The sequence below is a fragment of the Micromys minutus genome (assembly GCF_963924665.1).
Source record: "Micromys minutus genome assembly, chromosome: 1".
NCBI lineage: Eukaryota > Metazoa > Chordata > Mammalia > Rodentia > Muridae > Micromys > Micromys minutus.
Genome location: NC_137969.1, coordinates 226,407,609 through 226,425,616, shown reverse-complemented (window position 1 = coordinate 226,425,616; position 18,008 = coordinate 226,407,609). Strand labels below are relative to the sequence as shown.

The 18,008-nt window shown below is 45.9% G+C and overlaps 1 protein-coding gene across 2 annotated transcripts in view; it reads left to right on the top strand.

Annotated features, from left to right (window-relative positions):
- Positions 1-1,573: 1,573 nt before the first annotated feature.
- The window catches only part of MAP3K9 (mitogen-activated protein kinase kinase kinase 9), a gene marked incomplete at both ends in the record, with an annotated part of 56,182 nt that continues 39,747 nt past the window's right edge, over positions 1,574-18,008 (top strand). For both annotated transcript variants that reach the window (XM_080937817.1, XM_080937816.1), the window contains 2 exons: positions 1,574-1,958; positions 9,663-10,076. In XM_080937817.1, the coding sequence (XP_080793943.1) occupies positions 1,574-1,958; positions 9,663-10,076 (799 nt within the window). The remainder of the gene's footprint in view (positions 1,959-9,662; positions 10,077-18,008) is intronic.

Sequence of the window (18,008 nt, the reverse complement as noted above, 5' to 3'; positions counted from 1 at the left end):
TTAGGGAATTTACTTCCAGATCTCCATCCCCTGGGTCTTCTGGATGCTCTGAACAGTACCATCTCATCTCTTTCCTAAGACCTTAAATGTACAGTGTCTACATTTACAATGTAGTCACAGACCTTTGCAAATCACTGGATGTTCAACCTAAAACACAGGAGACCTTTCCCTCCACTTCAAGGATAAACAGAAGGCAGGAAGAGTTAAACCCCTGACCAAGGTCATGTAGCTGCCTTGCTATTTTCCTAAATTGCCCCAGTTTGCCTAATATTAAACTTCAAATGAAAATCAAACAAAAATAGTCTGGCTGGGCACAGTGGCACAGTCCTGTACTCCCAAAACACAGGCAGTTGAGGAACCGAGATTGTGAGAGGCCAGCCTGGGCTACCATGTAAGATCTTGCTTCAAAACCACAAATGAAAAGATAAATAATGAAGTACTAATTCTTGCTAAATAAATCATATCTATTCATTCTTGAAAAAGGTAATACAGTTTGGTAGATACCATGGCTGTTTTGAAATATAAAAGCCATTGCTATGATAGGTTTAAAAGCATGTAAGAGAGGTAAAGGTCCTTCTGCTCTTTCTTAATCTTGGGGGTGGGAGGGGGGGTCAGGTAACAAAAGGACATAGCATAGGTCAGCCCTTGCCCAAGATTACAGGCAGCACCCGCCTTCACTCTGCTTTATTCCTTGATGGGCTCTGTGTAGCCCGTCACCAGGGTCCTAGATACAGCCACTTCCACAAGGCACGCGCAAACTAGCTGGTTCCGCATGACTTCTCTAGCCTGCGGAAGCTCCACTAGGAACCTCCTTTTACAAGATGAACACAGTCTTCATTAAGGCCAGCAGAGCAATCGAAAGAGTTCTTCCATCACAAGCCACAAGGTTCCGGGTGTGAGTGTGAGTGTGGCGGCTACAGGGGACGTAAGCTGGTCCCCTGGGCCGACCAGGGTAACAGCAGATCCAAGAGCTTGGTCCTCTGAACCGGGAACAGGCGCAGCCCGGAGGACCAACCAGCGCAGACAAAGACAGAGGGCTCTGCAGCCCGCTCGGACCGTCCAAAACCACACTCGGTCTCACCTTCGGGAGCCACCCAATGAGGCCTCAGCCACCCTCGGGAGACGGACAGCCGCGGCGGGCCAATGGGAAGACGGCTTGGTTGTGGAGGCGGGCCCATGCCGGAGGACCCCGCCCCCGGGTCCGCAGGGCTGGGGCGGAGCCAGACTCACGTCAGGTGGTCCCGGGCGTGCGGGAGGCGGGGCGCACGGGGCGGGGCGGGGAGGGAGCGGCCAGCGGGCGGCGGGCACGGGCGGCACGAGCAGGTGGGAGCCGCCGAGGGGCGAGGCCGCCCGCGGGGGCGCCAGGCGGCGGGCAGTGCGCCGCGCCCCTGTCCGCGGTGCGCGCTCGCGGTGCGCACCGGGCGTCCTCGACTCTCGCGCGCCCAGCCTGCTCCGGCCCTACCTGCGGCGGCCGTCGGGGGCGCGGAGCCCCCAGCGCTGCCGAGCCGCATGAACAATAGGCGGCGGCTGCTCCCGCGGGCGGCCGCCCCGCACCCTATGGACCGGCCGCTCCATGGAGTCCTCCAGATCGCTTCTTGGCTGCCCGGCGAGCGCCGCTGCCGCCCCGCCGGGGGAGGATGCCACGGGCGCTGGGGCCGAAGAGGAGGAAGACGAGGAGGAGGCGGCAGCCGAGCTGGGCTCTCACGCCGCGCTGCCCTACTGGACGGCTGTGTTCGAGTACGAGGCGGCGGGCGAGGACGAGCTGACCCTGCGGCTGGGCGATGTGGTAGAGGTGCTGTCCAAGGACTCGCAAGTGTCCGGCGATGAGGGCTGGTGGACCGGACAGCTGAACCAGCGGGTGGGCATCTTCCCCAGCAACTACGTGACCCCGCGCAGCGCCTTCTCCAGCCGCTGCCAGCCAGGCGCGGAGGACCCCAGCTGCTACCCGCCCATTCAGCGTAAGAAGGCGGGCACCGGTGCCCGGTGGGGACGGGAGGGTGAGGCCTAAGGGTGAGCGAGGAGCGGTCCGGGCATGGGTGGGTACCGGGGCTGCAGGGGCTTTAGCTGGTGTTACTAAGAAGCTTTAGAGTCGTAGGCCTTGCCTGGAACACTGGGCTTCTTCACCTTCATCTGACTCGCTCAAGTAGCAACTCTTGAAACCCCAGCCCGAGTCTCTTTCAGTCCCAACTCCTTCCTCTCCCTCCTGTGCCCCTCCAGATCTGGAAGGATTTTGGAGAGCAGGTGGTTACTGTCATCAGTAACCTTAGTTCCCTAATCAAGGACCCGGCGGACCTTTTCTGTCGCTTGTCTCCGCCTCTTAAAGGTATTTGTCCAGAGAGGAGAGGAGGTTGTCTCCCGCCTGCCTGGGCAGGTTCACAAGTCCCGGAAGCAGCATGTGTGAACTCAAGAGTCAGGTGCCTTTGAAATCTCGTGTTGATTTCTTGGGTTCTCGTACTGTATCTCAAAGTTGTGCCCTGAGGAGTCTCGCGGAATAATACATCAGGGAAGGTGTGTACGTGGGGGAGGGGGCAAAGTTATGAGTGGAGATTATAATTAGAGGGTGAAAGTATGTCTGTCCCTCGTGGGACTTTCAGGATCAGCAGGTACAGTGGCTAAGTCCTTGTCCCTTACAGCCATACTGTTCATACAACACATTTTTTTTTCACCCTAGATCTTTGCCTATATTTGGCATTGGCCAAATCTCAGGGGGGCCAGGGACCAGGGTTCCCTCCCAGGGCCTTTCTCCTTGTGTCCTGGTTTTCACCAATTTCCCAGGAACCCTTTGTTCCATGCGTCTAACAAAATTTTTTAGCTTGCTTTTTTTCTTTCTTTTTTTGAGTTAAATTGTCATTCTAATTACTTAATCACGTGTATATTATTGGTTCTAGAAGATGGGAATCTCTCCAAGTGAAGTTTATATAGCATTTAAGAGTTTCTGTATTTCCAGTTAGAAGGAATTCTTACTATATATTTAGGAGTTTGTTCTTTGTCTTAAGTACTTTGCATCCCACTTGACTAAAAAGAGAAGCCATTACTTAGGGTATTTAGTTTTAAATTTTCATCTGTGATAGCTATCTGTTACTCATTTTTACATGAACAATTACATTACTTTAAGTTGATTTTGAAATCCCCTGGCAGCTTTTTTTTTTTCTTCTTTTCCCTTTGGTCTTTTGACTGCCAAGTTATTCAGGTCTTTAGTTTTCTTTAAGATATGTCTCCTTTTATTCAAAGTTTCCTGTTTATACATTTTGATGTTTATAAGGACCAGAAATGGAAAGTAATTTTAGATTGCTTTTAAGTGCTACATTTTTTTTTCTTTTTTCTTTTGGCATTGCTGGTGAGACAAGGCAAAGAGAGGCCCTGGCATGGTGTTTAGAATTGGTGTTGGAAATGAACTTGACTATGTGTTAAAACACATGAATAATCTGATACATTAAGAAACACAGTGTGTTTGTTTAGTTTTGGTTTTCTGAGAAACGGTTTCTCTTTGTACCACTGGCTGTCCTGGAACTTGCTCTGTAGATCAGGCTGGTTTCAAAATCAGAGATATACCTGCCTTCTGAGTGTTGGGATTAAAGGCATGCATCACTACCTGGTCTCAGCATCCTCCAGATGAGAGTGGGTGGAGTTCTGTGATGATGTTTTTTAGGGACAGCTAACACGAGAGTGTACAAGTTACATGACGTTCATGAGCAACCAGCCTCTCTGTAGTTTCCTCAGCATCTTGTGTTCCTGGATGTCATAGCAGTCAGGAGCCTACATGACTTAGGTTAAAAGAACCTTTCCACTGAGTGCCAGACATGTCAACAGTGTGCTTCATTCAGAGCTGAGTCCTAGTAATGTGGCCCAGGACTTGCCTGTTATATGTCAGTGCCTTGGACAGAGTAGATTCCTGAATCCGGATCCCAGATGGGAGGACCCTGTGCTTGTGGAAAGAATTCATTTGAGGAGCTTGGCATTGAAAGCTCTGGTGAGTGTTGTAACTCCAGTTTAACTTGTGACTGGCTTTGTTCTTGAGGGTACACAAATCTCCTGTCAAAAGCTCATTCCTGAGCAGTTGGTGAGCGGTGGCTACTAAGTATCAAGTGATAAAAGGATTAAAAGAATGGTAGGAGGGAGGCTAGTCAAGTAAACACAAAATTTCAGCCAGTGCTTTGAAAAGACAGGAGTGCCTCACCTGCTTGAGTTTGTGTGACTCAGAAAATAAAGATGATTGACAACCCTTGTCCCCCAGAACTTAGAATAGTGAAGCCACTGACAACACTTCCCCAGAGCTGCCCTTTTGAACTTCCCTTCTGGGGCGTTGTAGCTGTTGTAGGCTTGGTACTGGGAATGGAATACCCAAGTCTAGTGAAGCAGGGAGATTCAAGCTTGGTTTCACAGTATTGTTTTTTGCTTCACATGAAAGTTTGCTTCAAGCTCTTTCAGAACAGAAAAGGAATTTAATCTTTTGTCAAAGAAAAAAATGTACTCATGATACCTAAGCCATTTTACATTCTGCTTTTAACCCCCCACTGTAGGTACCAGAGGTTGGTTGCCCATGAATGACAAATCGATCTAACCTGGGTGCTCACTCATCCTTGGTGTCACCTTTGTAATACAAGGTGAAAAATGTAAAGCCCCAACTAGTCAGTCACCCATGGAGATACATAGCTCTTAACATGGTTCTTCTACTCTAGGGTTAGTCTGTGTGCAACACAGAATTAAGGTCACTTAATTTACATTTGTTTTTCCTGAATTCCTTACAGATGTAAGGATATAGTTTTAGCTATGCCTAAGGCTTGTGTGTTTGTGTGCATATTTATATATATGTATACATATATATAATGTATGTACATTTGTTTGCATATTCACATATATGAATGGTGTGTGTACATTTGTTTGTGCATATTCATATATATATATGAATGATGTGTGTACATGTATTTGTGCCTATTCATATATGTATATATGATTAGCGTGTGTACATCTGTTTTTACATATTTGTATGTGTATATATGAATGGTGTGTGTACATGTATTTGTACATATACATAAATGGTGTGTGTGTACATGTGCTTATGCATATTCATATGTATGAGTACCATGTGTGCATTATTTGTACATATTCATATATATGAATGATGTGTGTATATGTGTTTGTGCATACATATATATATGAATGGCATGTGTGTACATGTGTTTGTACATATTCATATATATGAATGGTATGTGTGTTGTACTTATATAATATATATATATATGTGGTGTGTGTGTGTATACATTATTTGTGCAGATGCATTCATTCATGCATGGAGGATGTTGGGTGTCCTCTAATGATCTCTGCCCTATTACCTTGAGAAGGTCTTTCTCACTGAACCTGAAACATTTTCAACAAGACTGAAGGTATCAGTGATCCTCACATTTCTGTCCCCTACCCTAGCACTGAGGTTACAGGTCTTCTGGCCATGCCTGACTTTTCCTGTGGGTGCTGGGGATCTAAACTCAGGTCCTCAGGTGTACAGAGCAAGCTCTCTTATGCACTGAGCCATCTCTCTAGCCTAGGTTTTTTGTTAATTTATTTTTCTTCTTGAAACAGGCACTCACTGTGTAGCCCAAGCTGTTGTTGAACTTATAATCCTCCTGCATCTAACTCCTGAGTGCTGGGATTACATACCTGGGTCTTTATATAACACTTTGAAATGAACACAGTATATCGTTCCCTTGCCCCCAAGTTCTCAGGATGGTCCTATGCATACAGTTGTATGCTCCAAGCATGCAATCTGGAGGAAATAACGTCTTGACTCCAATGTGAAATAAGGTTTTGGTGTTGATATTCCTGGAAATAGTCTACCACAGAAACATTTTCAAAGAATGTTCTCCATGCAAGTTGACCTGATTCTTGCTTAAAACCAGGTCTTGATTGAAGCAGAAGACAGGAGATTTGCATGCTTTCTATAGCTGAAGGTCTAGCCCTTGGAAGCCCATCCAAAAGGAGAGAAAAAGAAAGTCGTTGCTTTCCAGGTTGTTCTGTCTGTTGTAAAGCTGTTCTGTGCTTTTCTTCTAGGCCAGCTTTTCTTTCTTAACGTAACAGGGAAAAGTTGAGGTCATGGCTTCTACATCAAGACAGGTCACTACCTCTTAACGCTCCAAGCATTGTCTCTGGACAGCTGCTGCTGAAGGAGCTGTCCCTTTCAGCACCAGAGACCAGTGTCCCTACAAAGTCTTCTACAACCTCTGGCGGTTAGGTAAACACTGGACACCTACTGTGTGTTGACCACTGTGCTTCAGAACTTAGAAACAGAGAGTGAGTGTAAGAGTGTAGTTAAATAATTCAAAGACTTTGTTGAAGAAATAGGGTGATCAATACAATTTATTGAAGAGGCACAGAACTTTTTATCTGTGTAGGGGCTGGTAGAAAAAAAAATAAAAAGATCATTCATTGCCTGCAAAGACCAAGTAGACCTGTATTTTACAAAAGGGTTTCTAATTTTTCTTTACTGTAGGCTTGTTTCCTCATTCATGTGGATGACATCAGGCAAAAGTTAGTAATTAGTCAGGATTCATTTTTAGGACTCAGAAACATTGAAGCTATTTTAAGCAAGAAATGGATTCAGCACAGGAAATTGGGTGCCTGTGCTTACAGAATTGTTGGCTTGGAGAAGAGGCTCTTATAGGGAGCGCTCTGGGCAATGCAGAGCTGAGCCACCAAGAAGTTGGCATTGTTCTCATAGATGGGGCTCAGCATTTGGTGCTGCTGTTGAAGATGGCAGCTTTAGGAACATCATGTTTTGTCTGCTGCCTGGAGAATAGGCATCCACTATGGAGTATTCATTTGCACAGACACAGAACTGGTGACTGGACACTGGCATGCTGCTGTAGACAGCCATGCTTGCCAGGAGAGGCAGCAGAAAATATTTTCCATCCCTGTTGGCAAACCTTGGGTGCTCCCTTGCCATAAAGGATCATGGGATTTGTAGTTTCTTAGCTTTCAAATCTCTGGTACTAAAAGGTGAGGTGCTAGAAGGGTGGGCACTACTGAGATGGGTGCTGATTGCTGTTCTCCAGCTTCTTCTGTCCTTTGTTCTTCAGGAGGATCCTCCAACCTCCCCCCCACTCCAAGAGACAATAACTTTTCCCCTTCTTTATTTCATGGTATCACGGACTAAAGCCAGGACTTCGAAAATACTAAGTGTGTACTTTGCCTGCTGCACTCAGAGCCGCACTGCATCCTCAAGGGGTTGGTCAGCTTTATGGGACTTTGGGGGTCAAGATGGACTCTGCTTCTTGTGTAAGTGAAAAGAGTTAACTTGAATTTTCCTGAGAGTTGCAGATTGACAGTTGCATTGTGAAATACAAATGAAGACCAGTCCTGGGGAAGGCTAGGAGAGCTACAATTAAGCAAGAACAAAACCGGGATCCCTAGCAGCAGCAGCATCAAAATGGAGAGTAGGGTGTAACGGGCTGGCCCGGAAGGAAGAACAGCTGTCCAGTTTGCTCTTGCCCAAATCTGGAAATTCAACTTTGTTTTCTTAGGTTTGCTTGCCTTCCTTCCTCCCTCCCTTCCTTTCTTCCTCCTTCCCTCGTTCCCTCCCTCCCTCCCTCCCTTTCTTTCTCCTTCCTTCCTTCCTCCTTCCCTCCCTCCTTCCCTCTCCTTCCCTCCCTCCCTCCCTCCCTTCCTTCCTTCCTTCCTCCTTCTCTCCCCCCCTCCTTCCCTCCCTCCTCCCTCCCCTTTGTTCTTTCTTTTTCTGATAGAGTGTGTTATTCTCTCTTCCAGAAGCCCTGTCCACTCCTTTTAAATAGGTCTAAATTTGTTTCTGCCTTACTGACGTATATTCCTTTTGCTGGTCACCCACTAAGTATCAGGCACAGTAAGCACACTGGTAACTCACAGAATCTCCTTCCTGCGGTTGTCATGGTGCCACAGGTGATAGGTAGTGGATGAGTGATAACCTTTATGAGTCTTGGAGTTAGCAGCAAAGGCGTTTGATAGGAGTTTGCCCTCATTTGGTCTTGAGGTTAGAAGTTTCTCTATGAAATTGGCTTTAAGTGTGATCAGTCAAAAGAGAACAAAGAGCGGGGCTTTGGGAGAGACACACGAATCAGCACTGTGTCCAGCTAGTCCTTCACATCCGGTCTAGCCTGAGAGTTAGAATCACTGTAGCCACGGTCTTCTGGGAATGCTATTTGCAAACACTGTTGGAGGTGTACCAGATACCTCAGGCTCAGATTCTAGCTCTCAGAAGCAGAGTGAATGGCTGAGGTGACTGTCAGAGATTGACCTGAGACACTGAGGCCCACTGGAGTGAGATGTTCCCACAAGGCACCAGATCCCGAGAGAACCAAGTCCTGGAAGCCTTTCACAAAGTTCTTTCCATGTTAGGTACCTCTGAGCAGTGCAGACCTGGGTCACTGAAAGGGCCTTCTTAGTGGTTCTTTCTTGTGAGACAGGATCTCCATTTAGACCAGGCTGGCCTCAAACTTGCTTTGGAGCTTAGGTTGACCTTGAACTTATGATTCTCCTGTCTCCATCTCCTTACTGTAGGATCATTGGCATGCACCTCCATACTGTTTTATGAAGTGCCGTGGGTTAAACCCTGAGCTTCATGCATGCAAGGCTGTACTGACTGAGCTACATCCCAGCCCTTAGTAGCTCTTTGCGTCAGACCAGCAATTCTCAACTTATGAGTCTTGATCCCTTTGGGGGTTGAATGACCTTTTACAGGAGTCACCTATCTGATATGCTGCACATCAGATAGTTGCATTACAATTCAAAACAATAGCAAGATTACAGTTAGCAGTGAAAATTGCCTCATAGTGTTGGGAAGACTGAGAACCACTGCTCCAGACCTCCTTTCCTTTATATTCTGTCTGCATGGCTGTCAGAGTTAGTGTCCTTTCTAAACCACAAAACCCCCTTTCTAAAGGGTACATAATTGGCCCCTGATGCTTATGGGGTAACTTTAAGCCCTTCAGAATTGCTCAAAAACTTATTACCATTTATTTGGTCACTCCCAACAAGGCTTGAGTCTTACCCCTTATCCTGTACATGCAATCCAGCTGCTTTGACTTCCTGATGTCTTTCAGGTGTTGTGTGCCCTGACACCTATGTTACTGCTCACACCCTTCCTTCTCTCTGCCTAGATCGTTCTTTACCATATCCTTTTCTTCTTGGATAAGATTCCTCTCTATTCTTCTCTAAGGCCCTTCTCATGTGTCTGTTTTCCACTTGTCTCCCCTTCCCCATCCTGCTGAGGGAGTTTGTATTTATTCACTGATCACATTCCTCCAGAAGCTGTTTGCAAACCAGATTGTAGCTACTGTGTGTGTGCGCTTCCCCTTGGGTTGTTGTTTCTCACCACCAAGAACAAATGAACCTAAGCAATTTTCAGCAAAGGTTAACCCAGTATCCCTTGAATTAAAATGGGGTGGCTTTGGTACCAGAACTACCGAAAATCCAAGTAGGATCTACTTTACAGACCCACCGAGCGTCTTCTTTTTGCTAATCATTAAGAATAATGCACATGAAGTCAACCAGTCTCTACTGCGTATGGAGATTACTTCTGTAGTGGGGAGACAGGGAGGTCCCATTTACCTACGATGGCTGTTTGCCCATGTGGTGGAAGCGTGCTTAATTACATGGTGTTCCAAGCATATTGCTCACTCTCTGTTTTCTTCTTTCAGTGTTAGAGATTGATTTTGCGGAGCTAACCCTGGAGGAGATCATTGGCATTGGAGGCTTTGGGAAAGTCTATCGTGCTTTCTGGGTAGGCGATGAGGTGGCCGTGAAAGCAGCTCGACATGACCCTGATGAGGACATCAGCCAGACCATAGAGAATGTTCGCCAAGAGGCCAAGCTCTTCGCCATGCTGAAGCACCCGAACATCATTGCCCTCAGAGGGGTGTGCCTGAAAGAACCCAACCTCTGCTTGGTCATGGAGTTTGCTCGTGGAGGGCCTTTGAACAGAGTATTGTCTGGGAAGAGGATTCCCCCAGACATCCTGGTGAACTGGGCTGTGCAGATCGCCAGGGGGATGAACTACCTACATGATGAGGCGATCGTACCCATCATCCACCGAGACCTTAAGTCCAGCAACAGTGAGTATGGAGAGCTGGGCTGGGCTGGGCTGTGAAGAGCAGCCATAGCCTCAGTCTGAGGCTTTGGTAAGGGTAGGCATGGATTCCCGGTGGAGCCTCACATCAAAGCATTTGACCATTGTTGAGTGGCGATGAGGGGAAATTGTGATCTGATATAAGCAGGCAGAGTTGTCAGTGTTTGAGTCTCATAGATTTATTTCCTACATGTGGAAAATGTATGTGTAATCATCAAAAGCAGATACCCCTTTCTGGAGCAGCAGAGAAGGCAGGCCTGTAGTTTTACCCCCACACCCCAGGTCACTGGAAATGGAGCACTGGGAGAAGGGTAGTCTGTTTAACTGAGACCCTGTGGAGAGCGTGACCCACCTAGTGTTTCAGACCTTCTGTTAGCCCAGGGGTGCCATTAATGAATTCTATAACTAGTGTGTAATTGCAGGGAACAGAGAAGTAACTATGTATTAAATATATGGAATCCATAAACTGGGCTGTAAAGTTGGTGTTAGGTGTAATTAAATGCTAAGTTGGTAGACAATGCAGTCTTGCACGTGGGCTGGCAGAGCAGCTAGGAATATGCTTCCAAACTGACTGCAGAGAGGACCCAAGTGATTAGTGGTATGTATTTAAGATTGAGGACCCTGAGAGAAGGGTATTTCAGGTGAAGGACTTTGGGGTGGTTACTTAGGCCCTTGGGACTACTCTCTGTATATGTCTGCCTTGAGCCCAGAAGTTCTTCAGACTTTGATTTTATCTGAGCTGTTCCAAACATGACTTATTTTTCTGTGGGTGCTGTTGTAAGCCTGCTTTCCAAAATGCATTTGTAATTGTCTAAGTAGTATTTGTTGTAGAAAATGCGAAAGAAGAGAGGGACAAGTATTTTTAATTCTTTTCCTTAGTGAGAATGGTTATTTCTTTATTTCTTTTCTATTCTTTTTTTCTTTTTTGTTTGTTTGTTTTGTTTCTTTTTTTGAGACAGGGTTTCTCTTCTCTGTGTCCTGGGACTTGCTTTGTAGACCAGGCTGACCTCAAGATCTACCTACCTCTCCCTTCAGAGTGCTGGCATTAAAGGTGTGTGTACCACTGCTCAGCTGAGGACGTGTGTCATTTGCCCTATCCTACCAGACATTTAAGAAGCATGTGTGTATGTGTGTATAGAAATATATAGATATAGATAGATTATACTTTGCAACTGCTTTTAAATGGCCTTTATTTCCTTTATCCCTTTGGTCTGTACTCTCTAAGCTACTTAATAATAGAAAACTTCCTTTTTCTGAGAATATAGACAATTAGGTATAGACTTCAATGGTGAGTGTGAAAGATTTGAGTTATATGGGGTAAAATCTCATTTCCCCCCTTCTCTTGCTGTTATTTTATGTTTTTAATCATCCCTTCTCCGGAATTTTGTTCTTTAAATACATTAACTGAATTGAAACTTTTGGTAACGGGTTTCAGTCCAGAGCTTGCTTTGTGTGGTGGGAGGCAGCAGAGGTATTGGTAGAAAATGAATTCTCTAACTTTTCTTACATCCTTACCGTTCTGAGAGAGCTAGGCAGGGCACAGTAATGTTATATAATTTGGCCCACTGAGAAATCTGGGCCAGGATAATGGAAGTGTAAAAGTTTACAATTTCTTTGGTCAGGTTTAAACTTTGACCATAATCTGAAGCTAGACATATAAGGTTACATCTACACAATTATTTTTGTGAAAACAAGCCTCTTGTGAAGGAGAACTCTTGCTAAGTTGTGCTGTCTGTAGGAGGGGACAGGAGACTGTCTGCCCTTGAGAGCAGAGAGCCTGCAGGGAGGGGTGGGCTTCTATGTAGGGGTATTTTAAAGAACTTTGTCAAGACATAACACGGTATCACCCTGTTGTTGGCAGGGTCAGTATGGGCTGTGGATCTTACATGTGAGCAAGAGTTATGTGGTGTTTGCCTGGGGTTGTGATTGCGGCATGAGCCAGTGACACCATCACTGTCCCCCCATTGCCGTCCTTTCAGAAATGGGATGCCACCGTCTTACTTGGGAATTGTGACTTCTTGTTTTGTAGACATGGGGGCACTCTTTTGTTTTCATTTGTTAGGTTTTACAGGGGGTTAGATTTTTGGTCATGGTCACATGAGAGCAGAATCCCAGAAAGTATATGTTAGCTGAGTTTGAACTACTCAAGAGCCGCATGGCTGTTGGCGTGGTAGCCGCCACACTGTTCAGTCTTAGGAAAAGGTAGCTGGTTAAGGTGTTTTATTATCTTGGTCACCTGCTTCAGTCATTTTCAGTTACTGGCAGTGGGATGAGTCTGGGGTAGAGTATCCTTTGATAGAAGGTAATTGGCGTTGGGCGTAGGTTGGACTCTGAATGACAGCAACTGAGAGATGCTCTCACCTACCTTTTAAAAGAAGTCTGAGGATTCCAGGGCAGCTGCACAGGGCATTCAGAGCCCCAGGCTCCTATTTCTTATTGGTATCATTCCAGCACCTGACTTCCACCTTCACTGGCTGCTTCTGGTCCAAGATGGCCATGAAGGGCACCCATTATTTGATCCACAAGCCTGAAGGAGGAAAAGCAGAAGCACAGAAATCCGCCTCCCTCAGCTGAGTTCATGCTCAGTAGCTTCCAGAGGCCTTTTTAATCCCGCTTTCTTACATTAGTTGGCCAGAATGTGCTAGCTGAAGAAGGGGCTTGGAGAGAGAAAGGTTGACCACTAATAATCTGGGTCTGTTAGCACAGCTGAGCATAGACTGTGGAAGAAGCACCCAGTACCCGTCACTATGGAGCTTTTGTATTGGGAAGCCCTTATCTTAGATGTTTATATCACAGTCAAGGAAGTTAGCCGGGCCCTGAGATGGAAGACAAACATCTTTTTAAATTAATGGCTTGTGCTTCTTGTGCTTGTAAAAAGCTACTGCCTAGAAACATGGATCTGTGTTACTGGGGAAGACCAGCTACTTGTTACCAGAGGCCCTGGAGAATGATGACCTGTTACAGGAAGTCTTATCTTTTAAGGGCAGGTAGTTGGATGTGAGGATTTTGTGTGGTAGGTGGGTTGGCATGAAGGCATTCAACAAAGCCACAGTCAACTAGTTCTATAAAAAGTTAGAGGGTGTGGCTAGTGAGGTGGCCTAGCAGGTAGTGGCACCTGCCGCAAAACTTGATGACCTGAGTACAAGTCCTGGGACCCACATGGTGAGAGAACTGACTCCCAAAGGTTTTCCTTTGAGACAGACAGACAGACAGGCAGACAGACGGACAGACAGACAGACAGACAGACACACACACACACACACACACACAGGCAAAGACAGAGACACACATGATCACAGTTTTGTGTGTGTGTGTGTGTGTGTGTGTGTTTGTGTGTGTATACTTTGAGTTGCAAGAGAAGCAGCCAGTCAGTTTACACAGTGCAAACAGGACTGATGGTATGGACTTGGTAAGTAATTCAAAGTCCATAACCCCTCCCCAAATCCTGTGTTCATATGTGTTTCGTACTGCTTCTCTTAGGGTTCACAAGTTCAGGAAGCTGAAGAGTTTTCATATAACGTTGGAGCTCAACAGCTGTCTTCTCCATAGTCCACTGGAGTGTCGGGCTAGACATTATCCAAAGTCTCTGCCTGAATTTGTGTAGGACTTTCCATGGCTGAGAGTTTGACTAGACTTGACTCCAGAATTTTGTTCCTATACTTCTGCTAGGTAACATTTCTGCCTGTAAATGGATCAGGTAAGGCACAGGCACTCTGGACAGGGCCAGTGGCCCCATGTACCTGGAAGAAGATGAAGACTACCTTTAAATGCCTGGTGATGGTGGCACATGCCTTTAATCCCAGAACCTGGGGGGCGGGGGGAGCAGAAGCAGACAGATCTCTGATTTCAAGGCCAGCCTGGTCTATTAGAATTCCATGATAGCCAAAGCTACACAGAGAAATTCTGTCTTGAAAAAAAACCAAAACCAAACAAAGCAGAATTCTTGTAGGTGAGTAAACAAGAAACCACACACTCTTTCAGAGTGGATATGGGATTCAGCAAAGTATCATGTGCAGAAACCAGCTCCTCATCTTTCTTGAAAGGTAGGCAGATATCCCTTGTATTTGCCTCAAGAATGTATATACATGCAAGCAAAATCCTTAGTATGTAAATGTTCTTGCAACCCAAGCCTAACCTGAGTTTTACAGTGTAAAGATAGAAAATGAGAACTAACTCTGTACACTTTGCCTTTGCTCTCTCTATGCATAGGTGGTATGCACGTGTGTGCAACCACATATTCACATATTACATACATACAGATACATAATAATAAATCAAATCTTAAACAGAAGAACACATCTGCTCTGAGATGCCCCAGTGCACATCACTCATGTGCCTGTGGCTCTCTCTCAGTTCTCATTGGGGTTCACTGCTACACTGAACCCCCCCTTACACAGTCAGAAAATACCAGATTTTTATGATTTTACTGGGAAAAAGTATACAAATAGTAAAAAAATACTTGGATTTATCTTTTGGTCACAGGAGACTGTATTGAAGTTTAGCTAGTGGCTACCAGGCATGTTCCAGGGTATTGTGTTTGGTTGACAGGAGGTACTTTCTACAGCCAAAATATGTATGCAATCAAATAAAGCCAAGTGAAGCAAATGCCAAGCCAGATAAACATGACTCTGCAGAAGAAAGCAGTGTGGCCAGTGGCTTGACTTGCAGGGATGCTGATTTTTCCAGTCCTTCCTGGCTCTCTCTACAGAGCTTCCTGCTTACAACTGCTTACCTGCTTACCAGACCATCCAGCCTCCCTTCCTGTCTCCCCCCTCTTTTGCTTTGGCAGCTCTGGAGACTGAACCCAGCACCTTGGGTAGTACTGAGCTACGCCCATAGGCCCTGGCTTTCTTCCAGTGTTAGTTTAACAGTAAGCTAGGACATAGGCCTAAGCTCTGCTCTCCAGGAGCTCCTGTGGGGTCAGAGAGAAGGACCTTGATTAAACCAAACTCACACAAAAGTTTAAAGTCAAAGCTAGTCAGTGACAAGAAGGGTGGTGGGGACATTAGTAGAACAAGAAAGATGATCAAGGCACATGCCTTAAGAGGGGCATTGTGGGATTTCCTGGGGACCTTTTGCAGGAAAGTGATCTGAGGAGGAGAACAGTTGATGACTAGAAAGTTGGGTGAGAAGGTTCTGGAAGGAGAGACCCCCCCACACACACCCATGTGAGATTGTAGCTTAGGAAGGCAATTAGTGTCATGGCAATCCCTTTGGATTCTTTTACTTCAGTTCTCAGCTGTGACCAACAGAACTGAGGATCTGTGGCACCTCGGTGGAGACATTGAACCCTAGGGCCCCTCGCCTTTTTCGTTAGAACTCTACTTGCTTTCTTTTTCTGGTTTCATCTTTCAGAGGCGTCTTTGCAGGTTTAACAGTGGAACAGGGAGTAGTTTTAGATGTTGGGCATCACTTAGGCACTAGTAAAGTCATCACTGGAGCTGAGACAGAAGGTCACCTTGTGAGGAAGATGGTGGGAAGGATTTCTGGGTTTCAACTGGAGACTGATTTCAGGTGAATCTTAAAGCTCTTTTCCTTGCCTCTCTGTCTTCAAATTTAAGCTACCACTGCCCTGAGAGGTAAAGATACTATTTCTAGTCTCATCCCCGTATTCTCTAAAAAACAGAACAAGCAGCAAGTAATAGTGACCGCCATTTTCAGATGACCTATGGGTTTGTCATCACTCAAGGTCAAGACTGTAAGAAAAGGGCCTGCCTCTTTCTCTTTTTTCCTTCAGATCTCCTGGGTAATTTTCAATCCTTAACTTGGTGCTTCAGCTTCTTTCTGTGATGTAGTTCACTGTTGCTTGTGGAAACAAAGCCATGAGATCATCTGTCTAGTGCAGTCAGAAAAATATAGCCTCTTCCATAGGACCAGAGATTTTTAAACAGAATCTCCAGTGGGACCCTGGAAGTGGCTTTCTTATAGAACCACACTCTGTTCCTCTCACTAAATTAGGATTGTTAATATAGGGCCTATCTACTCTGGAACCTGTGTAGTTTTAGGGTAAGAAGTTTTAGGGTTAGGTTTTATTAATACAAGTGTCAGAGATGGTCACAAGTGATCATCATTAGAGACACCTTAAATTGGGCATTTGTTTTAGAGGTGGCCTGGGGTAGTGGAAGGAATGTAAGTACCAATTGCATCCTTGAGCTAACAGGCTAGATATGTATTGTTGAATGCACCCTGCCATGTATCTGGAGACCTCCAACTTCTTCTCTGTAACATGAGAGGTGTGGATAAGACAGTATCAGGTCCTTCCCAGGATTAAAGTGAATGTCAGTGTTGTTGAGAGCAGGTAGGGACTACATGGTTTGCCTGCATCTACACAGCAGACAGCAGTATATCCAGATTCGTCCATTTCAGGGCTCCTAGCAGGATCTGGATCCCCTGAAAGACTCTTTGCTGAAGAGAAACAGTTGACAGGAGCCTGCACATGCTCCTTTGTCCCCATTGCTGCTCAGGCTGTGACAGATGGCATTGCTGAGACAGAAGATAGATGCTCTGGTCACATGAATCATGATGGGATTTACAACAGACCAAGGAAAGTTGTCATCTTGAAAGCAGGACACAGTTGACTGCCACCTCTGTCCGTGAAGCTAAGCAAGGGCCGTCAGTGGCTCAGGTTGGTTCTTGCTTTGATTTACCTTTGCCTCTTGCACTCTGAATCAGCACAGGCCTTCCTCACATGGATTCAGGATCATATACGTGTTTTAATTGTGTTTTTCTGTATTCTCATCACCATAATTTCCAGAGTACCTGGGGCCCTGTATAGGGCAGTGTGTGAGTAACAGAAATTAGATGTATTGTAAGCTGACTGTGGCTTCTTTCCTTTTCCCACCTCCCCAGGTTTTACTCTCTTTGTGGAAGATTTAGGGGTTCTGATGGAAAGAACAATGGCTTGAGAGTCATACAAATTTGGAATTATCTTAATTAATTTTTTTTTTTTTTTGTGTCAGCTTGACACAAGCCAGGGCTATCTGGGAAGAGGGGACTTTTTAGAAAATGCCTCCAACAGATTGGCCCCTAGGCATATTTGTGGGCATTTTCATGGTTAATGACTGTATGGGAGGGCCCAAACCACTGTGAGTGGTACCAGCCCTTACAGGTGATCCTGGGTTATGTAAGAAAGCAGGCTGAGTAAGCTGAGTATAGAACAAGCTAGTAAGCACTAAGCACTCCATGATCTCAGCCTCAGTTCCTGCCTGCACGTCCCTGCTTTGAGTTCCTGCTCCAAGTTCTCTTGAGGATGGATGTGACATGGATGTGTAGCAAGCAAACTCCTTTCTCCACAAATGTTTATCACAGTGACAGGAAATAAGGACAGATCAAAGGCTTTCACATAAGTACTCATGCCATCCAGGACTCTGACCTATGAACTGTGGGCAGCATTGAAGACAGTATCCATGTTAAATGAGATGGCTGAAGCCAGTAGTTCTCTTGGTCTTCCCCATCGGTGATCATTTGGGCTGACCCAGGCTGCAGTTTCACTGTCATACAGGCACAAGCAGGTTTGTTTTTTCAGAAGCTTCATGAAATGCTAGATTTCACTACTTCCTGGTGATGGTGCAAGAGCCTCTCGGGGAAGAGCCCTGTGATTTTGTTTCTTCTGGACTTAGTCTTAACCTGAGTTCTTGGTCACTCAGGTCTTGTGTGTTAGGTCTGATGGAGTGAGATGGCTGGCCAGTTTCTGACTCTGACAGACCCCCATCTGATAATGAACATACCTCACCCAGGACAAAGGCAGGGATCTCTCTCTGCTGCCCCCCTCCTTGGCTGCTGCAGTCTGCTGCTGAGGTCCAAGAGAACGCCTGTCTTCACATCTGCCAGTCCCATATACAGCGGTTCTATAGTCTCTTAACTTGGAAATAACAAGGGTGGGCAGAAGCTCTGTGTCTTTCACTGTTTTGTGGTCTTA